This window comes from Chrysochloris asiatica, unplaced genomic scaffold (assembly GCF_000296735.1).
Source record: "Chrysochloris asiatica unplaced genomic scaffold, ChrAsi1.0 scaffold00236, whole genome shotgun sequence".
Classification (NCBI taxonomy): domain Eukaryota; kingdom Metazoa; phylum Chordata; class Mammalia; order Afrosoricida; family Chrysochloridae; genus Chrysochloris; species Chrysochloris asiatica.
The window spans coordinates 2,050,039-2,072,078 of record NW_006408754.1 but is presented as its reverse complement, the minus strand read 5'-3'; the positions used below and the strand labels follow the sequence as shown (position 1 = coordinate 2,072,078).

The following is a 22,040-nucleotide window of genomic DNA, read 5'->3' as shown; positions in this document are numbered from 1 at the left end:
TTGTGGACTTCCTAGCTTGCAGAGCAAGTAAAGCTGAGTGACTTTGGACAGCAGACTTGCATGCAGAGTGGGATGCTATCAGGAACTTAACTGGAGGGAGATAGGTTTGCTGACCCATAGAGCTAGAACCAAGTGCCTTCAAGCTGAGGCTTATGGTGGAATGGTGTGCCCTGTGAGACTATATCAGCAGCCTTCAAAGGGTTTCGTAACACTGTCAAGGTAGAGCAAGGCCTGCCTGTGGCCATGCATGTCTGAGGAGAGGCTGTTCTGATTAGAAGACCTGTGCCTGAGCATTTTTGACCCTGAATTGTAACTTGTTAACCACCCCACCCCCCAAATAAACCTCATAACTGTGAGTATGGTGTCGGAATTCTGTGTGGCCATGCAATGAATTATCAAAGTCAGATTAATAAAGTGCTGGGGGAGGGATGGCTGGCCCCCTTTATTGCAGACTATGTCTTCTGAGTGCCTTCTAACCCAGGGCGAGGAGAGGGCTCATCTTCCAGCACTATATCAAACAACATTCTGCTGTGCTCCATACAGTTTTCATAGGCTGATTTTCACAAGTAGATCATTAGGATTTTCTTCCCAGTCTGTCTTAGTCTGGCAACTCCACTGACACCTGTTCACTACAGGTGACGCTGAAATATGAATGGTACAACTTCTAGTATCGTAGTACCACACAATCCACCACGGTACAAAAAAACTGACAGATAGGTGGGTGGAAGAAAATGATATGGAGAAGCAATCCAACTTAAAAGTTGAATATCTAGTATACCCAAAACCACTGGTGGCTTTGTAGGATAATCACTGGAAAGCTAACCACAAGGTCATTGTTTCTAACCCACCCACCCCCACCCCCCATGGCTCTGTGGAAGAAAGATGAGGCTTTTTGCTTTACATACTCAGAAACCCTGTACAAGGTCACTAAGAGGCCGAACTGTTTAGACAGCATTTAACAATAACACATGCCCAACAACCGCGCCAGGTGAAGGGGTGAGAGGTACACAGAAACAAGACATGTGATACCAGCCTTCAAGGAACTTCTAGTTATTTATAAGCAATTCCTTTAACATTTCATTTAGTATACTACAAACATAGGCCCCATATGTGTGAATATATTGCTTTATTCCTTTTGGAAAAGCAATGCATCACAATAGAGAAATGAGATCATTGTAGCAAGAACAATAAAGTAAAATATTTCAACTACAGTGAGCATAATAACCTCTTGTTAGACAAGGGTCTTTAGGTGTCATAAATTTGAAGTTATGGCAGTTTATGTAAGGAGGCTGAAAAGTCCTCTTGATGAATAAATATATTTTCTAAGGCATCTGTCTCTGTAGTTATACAGATTTGAAATTTCAACATCCCACACAATAACGACACATTAAAAAGATTAAATTCTAAATGGGGAAATGCATTCATATTCTTCATTACAAAGTTGTATTCAGATATGCCATATCAATTTGGAAAACAGAGCTAAAAATTCAGCAAGCCTTCTTTTGCTCTACATTTACCACTAAAACAACCAATGTGGGAATTGCCAGATTATATATACTATTTCAGTTTTTGTGCACATAAGCACTGCAAAAGAACAGAAAACTATTGCTAAAGTTCCTTTTCAAGAGCCATGGAATTTTACAAAGGCTATTCATTTGATGCTGTAACTGAACATAACAAATGAAATACAAATGTACTCACTATATTCCTGTCCAAATGCAGCATTTTCTTTTGACCAAATATAAATGTGTTTTGGTTTTCAATAGCATATGCAGAAGGTAGTAAATTGACCCTATTTAGAGTCAACAAATCCAATAAAATAAAAAGTATTTACTTGGGAGTCTTTTTGTGAATAATTCTGCATAAATTCATTGCTTCTTTCATTATTCATTCATTGTTTCGTGAGTGCCTATTGTATGGAAGGTACAAAAAGATGAAAATACATTGTCTCTTCTTTCAAAAAAGTATAACAGTATGATGAATATTGTTATTATTGTTAGGTGCCATTGAGTCAGTTCTGACTTATCACAAACATCTATATTCATAGCCAACCTCACAACTATTTTTATACATCAATTATCTCATTGAATTGCTGAGTAAGGGTTCCTTAAATTCATACTCACTTGAAATCTCAGAACATGACCTTATTTGGAAATATGTTTTTTTGCAAATGTAATTAGTTAAGGATCTGCAGATGACAACATCCTGGATTAAGGGTGAATCTTAAATCCAATGACAGAAAAACATACAAAAGAAGAAGGCAATTACTAGAGCTATGCTGCCATAAACCAACAAATATCTGAGCTCATCAAAAACTGGAATATGCAAGGGATGATTATTCCCTAGAACCTCTAGATGGAGCATGACCCTGCCAACACATGCTTAGGACTTCTAATCTTCAGAACTGTGAAAGAATAAATGTCTATTGTTTAAGCCCATCAAGTGCATAGTACTTTCTTATCACAACCCTAGGAAACTAATGCATAATCTTGGGCTGGGAGACAAGTAAACCACAGAAGTAACTACAATAACAGGTAAGAAGTAGGACTATGGGCTCTAAGAAAGACAAACATCAAGAACAATGGGAGCTGGAAGGAAGAAGACATTAGGGAAATGAAAGAAGACTTCATAAAAGAACTGGCATTCATTTTGGATCTTGAAACTGAGAGAAGGGTCAGAGGCCATCCACTCCATACAGAATGTAAGAATAAGGACACTCTGAGAGGCAGGAAAGTAGAATACAAGTAGAAGCAGCATGGGGCAACGCAGGAAAAGCACCATGAAAAATATAAGACGTTAATGCTAAAAAGGCAACTAAAGTCACCTTATAGATTCTGGACTATATACCATGTTGGCAAGAAAATTAGAAAATATTAATTCAGAAATAACTAGAGCATACATAAACAAAAGGGCATATACTGTACAATATATTAATTACACAAATAAGCTATTTATTAACCTTACTTACAAATAGGAGTCCTGGTATTGCTCTGTGGGTTAATGTGCTGGACTGCAAGGTCAGGTTGGACCACAGGGTGGGTAATTCAAGCCCACCAGCTGCTCCATGGAAACCCTATACAGGGTTGCTATGGGTTGGAACCAACTCTATAGTACTTAACAACAACAATAACAACTTACAAATAGGAAAATAAAAGGCTTAAAATTTTTAAATGAAGTTATGATCTGTCTTATAATGATTGAGCATATTCATTGTATTGATAATGTTATCAAATAAGCCTAAATAAAATATATCTAAAACTATGTCAGAGTCCTGGTGTGGTGCTGTGGGTTAATGCACTGCATGGCAAAGTCGGTTTGAACTGCAAGGTTGGCGGTTCAAGCTCACCAGCCGCTCCTCAGAAACCCTATAGAGGGTCGCTATGGGTTGGAACCAACTAAATTGCAATTAACAACACAAACAACAACAAAACTATACCACTCAGCTGTCCCATTTTTTGTACTATGGTGAGGTGACTGTTGTTGTGATGCTGGAAGCTATGTCACCAGTATTTCAAATACCAGTAGGATCATCCATAGTATGCAAATTTCAGTGGAGCTTCTACACTAAAGCAGATGAAGAAGAAAAGAACTTGTTGGGCCAAAGAGAAGAATCCATTTCGTATATAAGCTTTAGCACGTCCTCTAGCTCCAAGAAAATGATATATGTATAAATAGCCAGGCAGCTCAAGGCCGGAGGCCAGATGTTTTCCTTTGCCCTAGCCTAAGAGCAAAGACCACCAGTCCTGACCAATTAAACTGTAACATCTCATAGTTTGCCAATTGTTAATCAATCCAAAGATTGTAAAGCTGAGAAACCTGAGCTTGTTTGAAAACTCTATAAAAACCCTGCAGACAAAGAGCTCGGGGCTCTATGCCTAATTCGCTGTGTCGGATACAGGTGGAGTCCTGGATCGAGCTTGAATAAACAACCCTTGTGCACTTGCATCGATGTCGGCTCCTTGGTGGTCTTTGGGGACCCTGAATTCTGGGCATAACAAACTGAACAGCAGAACACTGTCTGATTCAGTACTGGAAGAGATGCCCCTCATGTTGGAAGGCACTCGGAATACAACTGGGAAAGACCTATTTCCTCCAAGTAGACTCAGTCTTAATAATGTGAATGGAGTAAAGATTTCAGGACCTTCATTTGCTGGTGTGGTATGATTCAAAATGAGAGGAAACAGCTACAAATATTGACTAATAATCAGAATGTGAAATCATGAGTTGGAAGTATGAATCAAGGAATACTGGAAGTCATCAGAAATGAAATGGAATGCTTAAAGATAGATATCCTAGGCATAAGTGAGCTGAATTGTGCTGGCTTGGGCCATTTTGAATCAGACAATCATATAATCTACTATGACGGGAATGACAAATTGAAGAAAAATGGCGTTGCACTCATAAACAAACAAACAAAATTTCAAGATCTATCCTGAAGTACAACACTGTCAATGAAAGGATAAGATCCAATATTTTACAAGGAAGCCCAGTTAATCAGATTACTTTTCAAATTTATGTACCAACCACTAATGCCAAGGATGAAAAAATAGAAGATACTTAACAACTTCTGCACTGTTGTTGTTAAGTGATATCGAGTTGGTTCTGACTCATAGTGACCCTGTATAGGATTTCCAAGGCTGTAAATCTTTACTGGAGCAGAAAACCTCATCTTTCTCCCATAGAGCAGCTGGTAGGCTTGAACTTCTTACCTTGCATAATAGTTTTGTGCTTATCCTACAGCACCACCTAAAATTGATCAATAATGCAATGAAAATGTACCAGTAATTTACTGGTCTTTGGAAAACAAAAGTTAGAAATAAAGAAGAACAATTAGTACTTGGAAAATATGATCTTGGTGACAGAAATAATGAAAACCACATAGAATTTTGCAAGACCAATCAATGACTTATCTATTCGAGCTACCTTTTCTTAACAACAAAAACTATGAGTATACACATAGATCTCCCTGAATGGGATGTTGTTGTTGTGTGCCGAGGAGTCAGTTCCAACTCATAGCAACCCTGTAACAGGGTTTCCGAGGCTATAAATCTTTACGGGAGCAGAAAGCCTCATCTTTCTCTGTGGAAAAGCTGGTAGTTTCCAACTGCTGACCTTAAGGTTCGCAGCCCGATTTGTAACCACTATGAATATGTGGGTTCAAATCGACTACATTTGTGGAAAGAGACAATGAGGAAGCTTAACATCATTCATCAGAACAAGGCCAGGGGTGGCCAACTGTGGGCCAGACCATTAATTGCTCATATGTAAGTTAAGGTTGAAGCTAAAGACAATTCAAACAACTCCACAAGAGCCAAAGAATAACCTTCATTAGAAACCAAATCAAGAATATATTTGATACACTGAACAATAATGATGAGTTGTGGGGTGACAAGGATATCACATGTAAAGAAACCAAAAGGACACTTAGAAAACAGGAAAAATTAATGACAGAAGAGACTGAAACTTGTTCTTGAATGTAGAGAAGCTAATGTGATTAGAAGAAATGATGAAGTAAAATAGCTGAACAGAAAATTTCAATAGGCATTTTAAGATGACAGCTATAAAGTATTATAATGATATATGCAAAACCTTGGAGTTAGAAAACCAAATGGGAGAAACATATTCAGCTTTTCTCAAGATGCAAGAATTAAAGAAAAAATTTAACCTTGACATACAATATTGAAGGATTCTATGGGAAAAACACTGAATAATGCAGAAACCGTCAAAAGAAGAAGCAAAGAATACAGAGTGTACCAGAAAGAATTGGTTGACATTCAAACATTTCAGGACATAGTATATGATCAAGAACAGATATCATATACAGATGACACAACCTTGCTTGCTGAAAGGGAAGAGGACTTGAATCACTTTGATGAAGATCAAAGAGTATGCCTTCATGTAATGTAATGTAATGTTGTTGTTGTTGTTGTTAAGTGCCATTGAGTTGGTTCTGACCCATAGCTACCCTGAATAGGGTTTCCCAAGGAGCAGCTGGTGAGCATTAACTGCTGCCCTTGCAGTTCAAAAGGCTTTGCAGTCTAGCGCATCAACCCACAGCGCCATGCCAGGAGTCATATAACAGAAGGGAGAAATGCAATTGTAAAGTGATAGAAAAGGATGGAGTATCAAAATTTAAATTTCTCATTTGTAGAGGAATTTAATAAATCTATTTAAAGTTTCAAAATTATTGTTTGCCTTTACTGAAAACAAAACAAAACAAAATTCCTCGGATAATATGTGTATAAAGAGCTAATCAATCAAGAGCTACACAATAAAAATGGTAATGCTTCACAGTTTGGCCAGTAGGTGGCACTTTATTACTTGGTATAGAAAATTGCAGGTTGTGAAGAGTGAGGCAAAAACAAGGAAGTAGGCACAGATTACTTGTTCATCCACTCAGAAAGAAGAAAGGGTAGAATGGGCTTTTAAAGAAACACACTTTAAAAGAGAGTCTTGGCTTGTTGGCAGAACTTTATCAATTACACAGCGGGGAGAGGGAAAGAGGGGCAGAGCATTTACTCTATAAAATGCACCAAGGGTGAAAGATCTTGAATTAGAGCTTTTCTGTTAGGTGTACTGAATTTAGATATTTCCATGAACAAACATGGTTTGCAATTGATCAGTTTGCTGCCTTTGAAAATAATCTTATGTCCTTTTTGTCTGTATTAATCCTATGGGACTGGTAGCAAAATAATAGTGGAATTACACAGAAATTCACCATGTAAAGTAGAGTGATATAACTAGATCCAAGTTATTTCACTTCTTTGAAAATCATCTTTTGCTTAAATGGATGTATCTAACTGAAATGTTTTGGAGGTTAAGTAATATAAAGAAGTCTCTTTCTACTTTCTACTAGAGGATAAGATCTAACCCCTCTTTCAGTAGAACTGCTTCCTGACTCATGGTGAGATTTCTCTAGACAGGCCATCCTGAGGGTAATGCTCCTAGAAGTTTGACTCTGTCATTTGTTACACACTAATACGGTGTATGACTATATGGTGTAGGGTAACATCTTGGGTGTAGTGTAGATACTTTATCTATGTCATTCTCTAACAAAGCTTCTTCTTAAAGGATGATGGGGGGGATTTGCATATGTTTTCATCCAAATAGCCTTTGAACAGTTTCATAGATTATTTTTGTGAAAAGGAGAATTGATGTAACAGTTTAGATTTTTTTGCATCAATGACAATATTTTATAATGAGTAACACAGTTTTCAAAAGATCAATTGTTGTTGATCCGATCCTTAGAAACTGTGCATAGGGTTTCTGAGGAGCAGCTGGTGAGCCTGAACTACTAATCTTGCAGCTCAAACCGACTTCGTAGTCATAAGCCACTCAAATATTGAGGTTTGTTTTGTTTTTTTTTTAATCCATAAAGATAGCATGAAATTTAAAAGATTGGTTCAATGAAGAAAAAAGTCAGTACTTTTCTCAAAGTCATCATTTTTATTGCCCGTCTCATAGAGAATGCCCTTTCCATTTCCCTTTATTTACCCTAAGTAGACATCAAAACCCAAGTTAAATTCCATTTCTTCTGTGAATTTTGTTTTGACTGAATTATCCTCACTCTCTCCTTATCAATGAGCTTTTGTAGCATCAGTTCAATTAAGTATTGAATTGGTATTGTCTTTTAAGTTGTTGCCAACTGATTGAAACAGATAAATACTGGTGCCTATTCTAAAGAGAGGTGACCCAATGACTGTGGAAATGGGATAATATCATTAATATCACATTGCAAATTAAATTTTACAAAAGGCTGAAAAATGACTGCAACAGTACATTGAGAGGAAACTACAAGAGGTCTAATTCAGGTTTAGAAGAGGACATGGAATGAAAGGTATCATTGTTACTATCAGATGGATGTTGGCTGACAGCAGATAACATCAGGAAGATGTTTATCTGTGCTTTACTGACTATGTCAAGGCTTTTGACTATGTGAATCATGAAAAACTATGGATAACATTGTGGAGAATGGGTATTCCTGAGCACCTAATTGTGCTAATGGAGAACCTGTACAAAGACCAAGAGGAAATCATTTGAACAGAACAAGGAGAAACTGAATGGTTTAAAATTAGGAACGGAGTATGACAGAGTGGTATTCTTTCACTGTATTTATTCAATTTGTATGCTGAGCAAATAATCCAAGAAACTAGATTATATGAAAAAGAACTTGGCATAAGGATTGAAGGAAAACTCATTAACAACCTACGATATGTAGATGATATAACTTTGTCTGCTGAAAATGAAGAGAACTTAAAATACTTACTGATGAAGCTCAAAGACCATAGTCTTCAGTATGGGTTGCACCTCAATGTCATGAAAACAAAAATCCTCACAACTGGACCAATACATTACATCATAATAAATGGAGAAAAGATTGAAGTTGACAAAGACTTCATTTGCTTGGATCCACCAACACTCACGTAAGCAGCAGTCAAGAAATTACTTGACGTATTGCATTAGGCAAATCTGCAGCACAAGAGCTCTTTAAAATTTTCAAGAGCAAAGATATCAGCTTAAGGACTAAAGTGAACCTGACCCAAGCCGTGGTATTTTCAATACTTCATATACATTTGAAAGTCGGACAATGAATAAAGAATACCATAGAAGATACATTTGAGTTATGGTGCTGGGAAAGAATTTTAAAGATATCATAGACTGCCAGCAGAACAAATAAATCTGTGTTGGAAGAAGTACAGTCAGAATGCTCCTTAGAAGCCAAGATGGACAGACTTCATCTCTCATATTTCAGACATTATCAGGAGGGACCAGCCCCTGGCAAAGGACATCATCCTTAAAGTGGAGAGGGAGACTCCTAACAAGATGGATTAGCATAGTGGCAGCAGCACTGAGCTCAAGCACAGCAGCAATTCTGAGGGTGGCACAGGAATGGGTGGTGTCTCATTCTGTTGTACAAAGGGTCACTATGGGTCAGAAATGACTGGATGGCACTTAGCTAACTTTTTTTTTTTCTTAAATGTTTTATTGTGAATCATGTGACAGTATACATGGGAGAGCATCAGTCTTAATTTCATTCTATCGTATATCGTCTCATTGCCATGGTTACAATCCCCTCCATGCAATCCTTCCCCCGTACCCCCAGGTCTTCAGCACACAGTTGCTCTCCCTCTCTGGATCTAAAGTCTCCAGCTGCTCCATCTCTCCACGTCATCATCTCTGGCTCCATTTCAGACATCACTGCTTCTCTGGGTAGGGTCCCACTCTCTGCTCTTCTCCCTTGATGGTCCTAGGGACCTCCACTCCTAGACTGAAAAGTTAATCACTCCCCTCCTTACTTAGCTAACTTTTAAATAGCTATTCATTCTCTTTTTTTTCCACAAAAACTATATATTATCTGAGGATATGTATTATTTATAGTTGTCATTGTTAGCTGCCAAGTCATCCCTGACAAGTGGTGACCCCATGTACAATGGGATTAGACCGTTGAGATCTATAGGATTTTCAATGACTGATTTTCATAAGTAGATCACCAGGCCTTTCTACCCAGTCTATTTTAGTTTAGAAGCTTTACTGAAATCTGTTCAGCATCATAACACACAAGTGTACCAGAAGTGCAGTGGTCAAGAATCGAACCCAAGTCTTTTTCATAAAAGACAAGAACTCTACCATTAAATCACCACTGAAATCCTAAAACTCTTCATGCTGTTGTTGTTAAATGCTGTCAAGTCAGTTCCGATTCATAGCGATCTTGCATAGGGTTTTCAAGATGTGGCTGGTGAGCTTGAACCACTGACCTAGCAGTTCAAACCAACTTATAGTCCAGGTCTGCATTAATAGAATACTTATATATATATTCTAGACACTGTTTTACTAATACAGATTCACAATGAACAATCCTTCATGGATCTTACATTCTGGTATCACAGTTAATCTGTATTCTCCATACTGCCTAGCATAACAGATACAAGGGGAAATGTATGCTTAGTGAACACTTCAAAAATAACTGATTATCTGTGGTTACTTGACGCTTAACAAGCAGGGTCCATTAATTATTGGCAAGTATGTTAAAAATGCAAGAACTATTTTTACAAAAGGGTATAGAGGAGGATAGTGATAATTCTTATGTCCTTTAACTAATGAAAGTAGATTCCTATGTCCCAAACCAAAAACCAAACCCACTGTCACATGTTGTTGCTGTTGTTATGTGCTGTTGAGTCAACTCCGACACATAGTAACCCTATGCACAATAGAACAAAACATTGTCCAAGTCTGTACCATTCTCACAGTTGTTATGTTTGAGCCCATTGCTGCTGCCAGTGTGCCAATCCATCTTTTATACTGACCCTCCACTCTACCCAGTCTCATGTCTTTCTCCAGTGCTTCCTGATAATATGTCCAAAATACTGTTAAATGTCGTAGTTTATGTTTGTAAGCAACTGAATTGATAAAGCTGGCTTATATTGTTATGAAAAAACAACTACCAAAAATGAAACAATAAATAGAACTGATGGCTCAAATCTATTACTCCATCAACTGTATCAAATCTCCACCTTCATGATGAATAAAGCATTCACTCCTCAACAAACAACAGTCTAAGACTTCATGATCGGCACTACTCATAACAAAGGGTCACTCCGATATCTATACCTACTGCCTTCAAATCAATTCTGACTCAGAGCAACTATGTAGGATAAAGTAGGACTGCTCCTTAGAGTTTGTTGTTGTTGTTATGTGCCATGGAGTCAGTCAGTTCTGACTCACAGTGACCCTGTACAGGATTTATAGACTTTATGAGACTGTAAATCTTTACAGGGGCAGGCAGCCTCATCTTTCTCCCATAGAGCAAGTGTGTGTTTGAACTGCCAGCCTTGCAGTTAGCAGCCCAACACTTAACCAACTGCACTCTAGATCTCCTTTTTTATATTTAAAAAAACAAACTCCCGAGATGGTGTTATTGATAAAATCCATTCAGGATGTGTCATATGCCTTCAAAAGTGGTAAAGAAAGAATAAATGTGAGATATTTTAATTTTGTTTTGTTTCAAAACATTCCACAATAGATTTTTTACCTAATTGTTGATTTATTTAAAATAATCGCTGGCTGTGACTTTTATTCAAATTACCTTTAATTTTGACCTCTGTTATTAAACCAGACACTCCAAGAGTTTTGAAAACCATGCTGAACATGGCTGCTAAATCTATGTAGTAAACATTCAGATGTAATTACTTTATTAGTTAAGAAATTAAAGCAGTATTTCCTCATGCCTTTTCTTTCACTTGAAATTGTCATGGTTACCTATGTTTATCAACAATAATGTTTCATTTATAAAACTTGTTGTTGTTAAGCACCATTGAGTCAGTTCCAATTCATAGCAATCCTGTATGATTTCTGAGTAGCAGATGGTGGGTTTGAACAGCTGATGTTGGTTTGCAGTACCATGTTGATATTGAGTTTATATATTAATAGGCTAGTGTTTTTAAAGACAACAACTTTTTAACTTAAAAAATCCACTGTCAGGGAAGAAGAATAATGAAATAAATACATTCTAACCTTTGGTGTTATACAGACCTTATACCCAATCTTGGTTAACCTCTACAGACCTATATTATATTCATCTATAGAGTGGACATACATTTCCCTAATTCACATATTGTTTTGTTTAGATATTACATTTACATTAAGGATGAGTCTGTGTTACTAAATCCGGCTGTCAGTTTTTTATACTCATATTATGAGTCCTGGTGTTGTGCTGTAGAATAAGCACTGGACTGTTAACCAAAAGGTCAGTAGTTTAAACCACCAGCCATTCCTCAGAAACCCTATACAGGATCACTATGAGCTAGCAAGGACTTGATGACACTTAACAGCATTGCATATTAAGTATCAAAATGTGCCTAACCCACATGAAAATGCATCCAGTCCTCATCTTCACACTCTATATCCTCATCTCCAGTCATCCAAGTGACACTCTCTTTGACCCCAGCCATTCAGAGTTGCACTGGATCTCACAAATTAAAACACCACCATTCATCAAACAAACCACCCATGTTGTGCACCTCTGACTCTAATCACCTGGAGCTAGGTCAGAGTTCACAAAACTAAAGATCCTAGTCCTTTACAATGCCAACTATGCAGATACTAAATGCCAGCTTGGGAAGTCCACCTAACACCCAATCTTCTGTCCTGATGGCCACAAATTTGTGACTCGTTTCCCACTACCTTTTTAAGATAACTTCCACAAGCATGATGGGGAGTTCAAGGCCCCAACCTTTGACTTGCTGACTCCTGTTGTTCATTTTTGAGATAAATGATTCACTGGAACAACTCTCAGAATTCAGCAGCACTGTGGCATTGGGCTGTTAACTATAGGGTTCAAACACACCATGTGCTCCACAGGAGAAAGGCGAGACTGTCTAGTCCCATAAAGATATACAGTTTCAGAAAACTTTTAAAGGGTTGCTGTGAGTCAGTATGGAGCCCTGGTGTGGCACTCTGGGTTAATGTGCTGGACTGCAAAGTCGCTTTGAAGCTCAAGGTTCAAGATCACCAGCCACTCCTTGGAAAACTTATACAGAGTTGCTATGGGTGGGAACCAACTTGATGGCACTTAACAACAACAAGTTAGTATGGAGTCCTGGTGTGGTACTGTAGGATCAGCATTGGACTGCTAACCACAAAGTTGGTGGTTCATAAATACCAACCATTCCTTGGAAACCCTATACAGGGTATCTATGAGTCAGAACTGACTCATAGGCACTTTATAACAACAATAATTATTGTAATGAATCAGCATCAACTCAATGGCCATGAGTTTTGGGCTTATGTTATACTTATAAGTACCTATTTAGTTTAATCAGAAAGGTTATTAACAAAGAAAGACATAGAGCAAGATTTGGGAAGTTTCTCAATGTAACGCTTCCATGTCCCTGAGGAAGTGTGCAACCCTACCCAACGCAGAGTCTTCTGGCAATCAGGAAGCCCATGGGATGTCCATGTCCAGGACTTTTGCTTGACCTCATTGCATAGCCAATATGCCTGGATAATTGAATAATAACACCCTCTCTTCCTGTGGTTAGCTGATGTGGTGGTCTTTGTGGCCATGCCAGTCCATAATTATTTGCACAAATCCTCAAGTGTAGTCTAACAGTTTTAGATAGCAAAGGTACCTTGATTACCCAAGACATTTCACTGATTATCTATCAGAAACCAAGCATGAAAGACCATTTAAAAAGTGGTAATTCATGACACACATGTACAATGTCTTAAAAAAAAAAAAAAATCTGCTTCCATCTCTGTAACAATGGAGCAATTATCCTAACCTAGAACACAGTATTTAGGTTAAAATTTTAAAGTATGGAAATCGAGGTTATACAATTAACTTAAGAAAACCTTATTGCTCATTTTATATGTAAAATCAACAGCTCAAGAGTAAGGATAGAATAACTTACCTGTGACTGCTGGTCTGTAAATTTATCATGATACCTTTGGACCAACTCTCTAAGTTGCTTCTCTTTTTCATTTTTTGATGGTGATACTGTGCTTATGGTACCCAGGGGAATGGAAGGTAGCTGTTCCTTCTGATGACAACTTTATAGTCAAAAAGTACAAGATATGAGATCAGGAGGAAATAAAAAACTATTTATAGTCTGCAAAAGATTATTTATTTCCACAAGAAGTTATTTATATCTTATGTCCAAAATTGAAACACAACAGAAAAGCATGGTGCACAGTTCTATTCTGCACATATATGGTTGCCATGAGAAATTCATATGTAACTCTTAAAAACTATCAAATAACTTTGGCTCTAAACTAGAACAAAATGGCCACATGAATCTTTTGCTTGATGACCCAGGATCACTGTGAAAATGGGCAACTACTAGGACACAGATCAATGCTTGGTAACGGCCATGGTGGTCCTTCATCATATCATCCAATGACCAGGAATGCCACATCCTCCCCAAGCTCCCTGTAACTCTCAGTTTATCTGCTTTTAGCAGTCACTCTACTTCCAGTTTCCATGTTAACACTGTTTCTAATCATTAGTGGGTCAATAATAAATATATTAAAGAATCATATTGTTGTTGTTATTGTTATGAGCCATGGTGTCGATTCTGACTTCTGACTCATAAGTTGCTGAGGCTGTAAATCTTTACAGGAGCAGAAAGCCTCATCTTTTTCCTGCAGAACAGTTGGTAGTTTCGAACTGCTGACCGTGAGATTAGCAGCCTGAATTGTAACCACTATACTACCAGAGCTCCTTAAGAATCATGTAAAACTATATATAAATATAATTTTCAACAGGCTATGGATGAGGGTTTCCTAGTTACAAAAAAGTAATGGATGAATTTTGTGATATGGTTTAAATGGTGTAAGTCCTCTTTTTTTTCTTCTTACTTTTGGTCTCATGGTCACATTCTGGGTCACAAGCAGAGTTAAATATTATATTGTCCACCTTGTTCTGGAAGCTTGACATGGAGAGGAAGTGGACACAGCTTTGGTTCTAGGCATGGCTGGGAATGTGAGGTTGTGGGCAAAATGTTGAGGGCAGTTGTTGAGCCTACTCTAGAATGTCACCGCCACCAAGAGTTGCTACCAGCCTGAACCCAACTCCTAGTGACCCTGTGTATGTTAGAGCAGAACTATGCTCCACAAGCTTTTCAACAGATGATTCATTCTGAAAGCAGTGTACCAGGGCCTTCTTCTGAGGCCTCTCTTGGTGAACTAACACCTCTAACTTCAAACAGCAGTCTAATATATTAACAATTTGCAACATCCAGAGATTTTGCCCTAGGAAAAAATGTTTTGTATTACTGATAAGAAGTTCTACTTAGGTGTCATAAAGAATAGGGACAAAATCTATAGAAAATAAATGTGTCTTATGCATACAGAGGCAGTTGGGGCTAGAGGTGGCCTTCTCTCATCTAAAACAGAAAGGGAAAATTGAAGTAGATCAAACCCACTATTTCTGTTTTTCAGAGCTGCAAAATATATTTTTCTTGCTTCTTAACAACAAAGAAGAGTAAAATAACTACAATAAAATTCAGTTACCACTGTGAAAAAAATGCTTAATTCCACCCACATATTGTGTTTGTTATTATTATTTTCAAAGAAAAATTCTAGATAAACAAATTCAGGGTACAACTACTATATATACAGCCACCCACAGGGTTCATTTGAAGACATCTGTGGGGTGGCGCCCAGACAGGCTTCTATTTCTTTGAGACATTTAATATTTTATTAAGAAAAAAGAAACTCAAGTATTTTATTAACACTCAATCCATTCAATGTCTTCATTTAAGCGTTTTGGAAATGCATTAAATTTTAATATGCATAAGAAATGCAGCCATTTTTAACACCCTTTTCAAAATTCAGTCATTTTGGGTTTAGTCAAGTGATAAGGTATATTTTTTATACTATTTTAATGCATATGAATGCAGATCATGAACATAATGGAAGCATACTGATATCTGTTTCTTAAGTTGTCATTGTTAGATACTGTTGAGGCAAACCCACAGCGGCCCTGTGTACAACACATTGAGAACAGTACCTAGTCCTCACCAATCTTCACAATATATGCTATATTTGAACTTATTGTAGCAGCCAGTGTGTCAGTCCATCAAGTTGGGGTTTGACCCTCTATCAAGTATGGTGTCCTTCTCCAGGGATTAGTTCCTCCTGATAACATGTCCAAAGTACACGAGATGAAGACTTTCCATCCTTGCTTCTAAGGAACATATTGTCAAGGTAGATTTCCTCACTCTTCTGGCAGTCAAGGGTATATTCAATGTTCTTCACCAACACTATCATTTAAAGACTAAATTCTACTTTAATCTTGCTTATTCATTGTTCATCTTTTGCATACATACGAGTGACTGAAAATACTATGGCTTGGGTCAGGTGCACCTTAGTCCCCAAAATGACATCTACTTTCTAACACTCTAAAACGTTTTTGGAATCCTGGTGTGGCATTGTAGGATAAGCACCACACTGCTAAATACAAGGTTGATAGTTCAAACCTACCAGTTGCTCCTCAAAAACCCTATAAAGGGTCACTATAAGGAGCTCTGGTAGCGTAGTGGTTACGAATTGGGCTGCGAACCTTAAGGTCAGCGGTTCGAAACTACCAGCCGCTCCGCGGGAGAAAGATGAGGCTTTCTACTCCCGTAAGGATTTACACCCTTGGAAACCCTGTACAGGGTCGCTATGGGTCGGAACCGACTCGACGGCACTTAACAACAACAACAACAACAATGAGTCAGAATCAACTCGACAACACTCAACAACAAAATCAAGTGTATTTACAGCATATTTTCCCAATGCAATACATCATTTGATTTCTTGACTACAGCTTCCATGGGCATTGATGATGGATCCAAGTTAAATGAAATCCTTGACAACTTCAAACATTTTTATATTTACCATGTTGATGCTTATTGGTCCAAGTGTGGTGTTTTTTTATTGTCTTTATGATGAGATAGAAGCTATACTAAAGACTGAAGTCAAATCCATTCTTGAGATAGTCTCTAAATTTAGGTGGGATATACTCAAGGTTGGAGTCCAGATGTGGTGCTCTAGGACAGGCACTGGACTGCTAACTGCAAGCTCAGCAGTTCAAACCCACTAGTCAATCCACCAGCTGCTCCACAGAACCCTATACAGTACCAACTTAATGGCATTTAACAGCAGGAACAGTACCCAAGGTCATACATTGACTCTATTATACTAGTTTCCATTTTCATCAGCTTTAATTTGAACTTGTATATAAAGTGTTGATGGTCTGTTCCACAGTAAGCCTCTAGGCTTGTTCTGACTGGTAGTACAGTGCTTCTCCATCATCTTTTACCACAAATATAGCTAATTTGTGTATTCCATCTGGTAAGGTCCATGTGTATGGTCACAGTTTACGTTATTCACTACTATTAGTGAATAAAGAAGAACCAATAGTGCACATTCTTTGGACCAGGATATCCCTGAACATAGAGACTCTTGATGCAGAGACAGAAAGCTTGAGGAGTGGTAGAAAAACAGCAGAACAATGAGTCAGATCACAAGACAGAGCAGTGTGCTTCCTAGCCCACAGAGCAAGTAAAGTTCAGTGACTTTGGGCAGGAAGCTTGTTTGCAAAGTGGAGTGCCTGCTGACCCATGGAGTTAGAGCTGAGTGCCTTCAGGATGAGGCTATGGTAGATCAGTATGTCCGGTGGGCATTTATCTGCAGTCTAGAAAAGCTTTGAACATTTCAGAGCAGAGACTAGGCCAAGGGGCTGAGCGTTAGAGCTAGGCCTGCCTGTGGGCATGGCAGAGGTGAGGCTGTCCTGACTGGAAGAACTGTGCCCTCAATGTCTCTGACTCTGAATTTTAACCTGTTAACTTCTCTAATCAATCCCACAATGATGAGTATTGTGTCTGAGTTCTGTGTGGCCATTGCAATGAATTATTGAACTCAACCGAGTTAGGGATATAGGAGACATGGTTTGCCAACATTTTTTTGTTTTCTCTCAGTAGGGAACAGAAATAGGAACTGAACATGGCAACCAGGTTTCCAGCATCCAATTCAACTAGGACAGTTCTGCATTGACCTATTTTATTATTTATGTGGGTACTGAGAAACTTCATTTGAAAACAAAAAGTGGACTCTGCTTCAATAAAACAAAAGGGGGAAAAGTTTGAAAAGTCCCTGGGCCATGTGAATTCTTAGCACCCTCTGACATTTTTCTTCAGTTTCTAAGTAGGATTGACCTGGAGACTCCAGATGGAAGAGGTGTCAGCAGCAATTTGTTAGCTCATTCCTTGTATGTTTTCTCTCTATTACTCTTTTTCAGGGCTGGATATAAATAGCCAAATAGGATCCATTACCATAATATTTATATTAGCAATATTGATCCACTTACCCAGGCAGAAGGACTTAGAAGGGATTCCATGGGAAAGCCTTTGTTAAAGGGGAGCATTAAAACACACCTCCCACCCCCAGCCAGGGAAAAAAAAGTTAGTTCAAAAGGGTTGGGAACAATGCTGACATCCATCAATATTGAGTTAGTCTTTTTACTGTTTAGACTGAACTGCTTCCTCCAAAAGCACAAGGCAATAAAATCAATATATGACTTAAATGGAAAAGCAGATGGTCTAACAGTCAGTGCCCCTGGAGACACCCTCTGTGTAACACTCCAGCATGATAAGGGCATAAGCTATGTGAAAATGAACTGGAAGTCACCATTCTTAAACACTGGGTCATGGTCTTCCACCAGTGGAAGTGCAAAGCCTTTATACGGCAATGTCTATAAATAGTTGCACCTAGGTCTCTTTTATCTTGTTGAAAAATACACACTAATGAGACATCTTCCCCAGGGTAGCAAATAACTAGAAAAAAATTGAAGAAATGGCACCTCCTCAGGTAAAATCCATTTATAGTTGATATTTTCTAGTGGATAACAGATTTTAGAAATCTCTGTCATATCTACCTGTTTTCCAAGGGGTTAGGATTATTAGCACAAATCCAGATATCAAGAAATTCTTTCTCCTGATAATTAGCATTGGAAGGCAAGACTCTCCACTTGAGGCAAAGATCTGATAAAACAAAATCATACACAAAATAGACCACAATAGAAATGAGTTAATTATAGTAAGATGTCAGTTTGAATTTACCAAGAGTGTAAGGGTGTCTCTGGATCCAGACAAGTCAAAGCTTGATCACATATCATTATACACTCAACAATAAAACTACTCTAGGATTCTATGATATGCTGAAAATAAATAATGATAATAGTAACGATTATTATTATAGTTTAAGTTTTCCTCCAGTTAATTTCTGCTGCTTTGTAGCAAAAACACCTTAACTAATAGATACCAATCTACTTCTTCCTAAACCACATTAAGAGTACCTTTAACATGTATCTCCCATTTTCTCTAGATCTATAAGGAGCTCTAGTAGCGTAGTGGTTACAAATTGGACTGCTAGTCTCATGGTCAGCAGTTCAAAACTACCAGCTGTTCCGCGGGAGAAAGATGAGGCATTCTGCTCCCGTAAAGAATTACAGCCTAAGAAACCCTGTACAGGGTCGCTATGAATCGGAACCAACTCCATGGTACATAACAACAACAACAATAATCCATCTGCCGATACCACCATCTTTTGGTCTACAACCATATAACTAGCATAATAAAGAAAATCAAGCTCTATGAATCATTTACTACCTTTCCTTGCCCTGCACTATTTTCTGCTCTCCTTCCACTGTCCAGCTTACAGATTCTGAAATCTGTGTCCATTTCCCCCACTTAGTCTAACCTTGTTCATTAGGATCAATGCATACTACTTTCTCTGTTGTTGTTACTTGCCTTTGAGTCAGTTCCAATTCATAGAAACTCTGGATAGGGTTTCCAAAGAGCAGCTGATGAGTTTGAACTGCCAACTTTGTGGTTCAAACTGACATTGCTGTCCAGTGATTTATTCCACAGTGCCACACCAGGACTCCCTTTTCTATATGCTATACTTAAATTTGACCATGGCTTCCCTCCAGACCCACTTCCATCCAAGAGAGAGGCAGTTTGCAAAGTGATTAAGAAATTGAATTTGGTATTCCATCAGTTTTGACTTTGAACCTCAGCTCTCTCACTTAAAATTCCTATCATCTTTGACCAATTACTTAACTTCTATATGTTTCAGTATTATCATCTGTAAAAAGCGATTATGCTTAAGAATTCTTTGGTAGTAGAAGTGGTTAACATGCTCAGCTGCTAACAGAAATGTTGGAGGTTTTATTCACTTAGAGGTGCCTCAGAAGTCAAGACTAGCAATCTAGGTCCAAAATATTAGCCATTAAAAACCCTATGGCGCACAGCTCTACTCTGACACACATGGGGTTACCATGAGTTGGAAATGAATCACTTGCAACTGCTTAACAGTACTTTTTTTTGTGTGTGAATTATGTGCTAGTTTACATAGGTGAACATTATCTTTACATTCATCCTATCATATTTTGTTTCATTGCAATCATCACAATCACCTGCATGCATCATCAAATAATCAAAGGGTATACCCCACACACTTGCCCCTCGATCGCCAGCACACAGCCCCTGTCACTCCATGAGTTCAGAGTCCCCAGCTGTCCTTCTGTCCACGTCATCATCTATGCCTTCTGTCCACGTCATCGTCTATGCCTCCATCCCTAGCTTCACTGCTTCCCCAGACAGGGTTTTGCACTTTGCTTTTCTCCCTTGATGGCTCCAGGGATCTCCTCTCCTGGATTGCAAAATCAGCCACTCCCCTCCTTTTGTTACCAAACATTTACATTTACCTTTCCAACACTCACTGTCAGGCTGCTTACATAGTAATTGACCTCAAAGGATTACTATGAGGATTAAATGACATAATAACATTAATAATAACAAGGGGAGCATGTGGCTCTGTAAGAAGAACACTGGACTGAAAACCACAGGTCACTAGTTCAAGCCACTCACTGCTTATTGAGAGAAAGATGCAGCTTTCTGCTCCAGCCAAGTTTTACAGCCTCAGAAACCCTATACTAGTTCATTATTAGTTGGAATCTACTCAACAGCAATTAACAACAACAAAGTTAATAATAATGATGAGGATAAAAATCCCACAGTGATAAGCAGTATCCTAGGACTTAGTAAAATTTTACACTAAATCATTAATTTTATTCTCATATAACTTTGTAAGGTAGCTACAAGTGTTAACTTCCTTTTATAAATGAGGAAACTGAGACTGAGAGAGGTTAAGTAACTAATTTGTCCACTTCATAAAGCTCTCAGGTACTGGAGATTGTATTCTAACATCTTAATACAGAATTGTTTTTTATTCTGTCATTAATTCCCTCAAGTATACCTTCTAAATGTCAGGTTGTTGTTGTTGTTAGGTGCCATTGACTTGGTACCAATCCATAGTACCCTTATGCACAACAGGAAAAAAACAACACTGCCCTCTCCTGGACGAACCTTACAATAATTGCCATATCCTACCTCATCATTGCCACCACTGTGCCGTGCCAATCCATCACATTGAGTGTCTTCCTCTTTTCTCCAACCCTCCACTCTACCAAACATGATATCCTTCTCAAGCTACTTGTGCCTCCTGAGATGATATGTCCAAAGCATCCAGTGCCACCTCACTTTGTTGAAAGATTTCAATTTGTATTCTATCTATTCCTGGTGCCTTGTTCTTTGTCAATGACTTCAATGCACCTTGGCCTTCTTCCTTCAGGATCATTGGCACTTGATCATATGCTACCTCTTGAAATGGTTGAACACTGACCCTTTCTTTTTGGTACAGTAATTGTGTATATTCCTTCCATCTTCTTTTGATGCTTTCTACATCATTCAATGTTTTTCCCATTGTTGTTTTTAGGTGCCATCGAGTCGGTATCCACTCATAGTGACCCTATGCACAATAGAATGAAACACTGCCCGGCCCTGGGCCAACCTCACAATTGTTGCCACACTTGAGTCCCTTGATGCTGCCACTTTGCCAATCCATCTTGGTGGGGGTCAATCTTACCAGCTGTTCCTTGGAAATCCTATAAGGGTGGATATGGGTCGCAACTGACTTGATGGTACTTAAGAACAGCAACAACATGTTTATTCATTATAATAGTGCTATTTTTTATTATTTGTTCATTACTAATTCACTGAGTAGTCAATGGCTAGGTTCCAACTAAGTATCAAACACAGTTGTTGTTGTTGTTGTTGTTAAGTACCATCGAGCCAGTTCCAATGCATAGCTACCCTGTATAAGGTTTCCAAGGAGCAGCTGGTGAGCTTGAACCACCAAAAGTTGGTGTCAAACACAGTTGTTGTTGTTGTTAAATGTCATCGAGTAGATTCCAACCCATAGCGATCCTGTATAGGGTTTCCGAGGAGCAGCTGGTGACCATGAACCGCCAATTTTGAAGTTCAAACGGCTTTGCAATCTGGCAATAAACACACAGCGCCACACCAGGACTCTACCAAACACAGTTGTTGTTAAATGCCTTGGAGTCAATTCTGACCCAGAGCGACCCTTTATAGGGTTTCCGAGGAGCAGCTGGTTAGCTTGAACTGCCGACCTTGCAGTTCAAACGGCTTTGT

At 38.4% G+C, this 22,040-nt stretch overlaps 1 protein-coding gene across 1 annotated transcript in view; it reads right to left on the bottom strand.

The window, feature by feature from the left end:
- MORC1 (MORC family CW-type zinc finger 1) overlaps positions 1-22,040 on the bottom strand; it is a 292,206-nt gene that overhangs the window by 103,022 nt on the left and 167,144 nt on the right. The window contains exons 16-17 of the mRNA XM_006873316.1: positions 18,419-18,524; positions 13,410-13,548 (exon numbers count right to left, since the gene is read on the bottom strand). Of these exons, the coding sequence (XP_006873378.1) occupies positions 13,410-13,548; positions 18,419-18,524 (245 nt within the window). The remainder of the gene's footprint in view (positions 1-13,409; positions 13,549-18,418; positions 18,525-22,040) is intronic.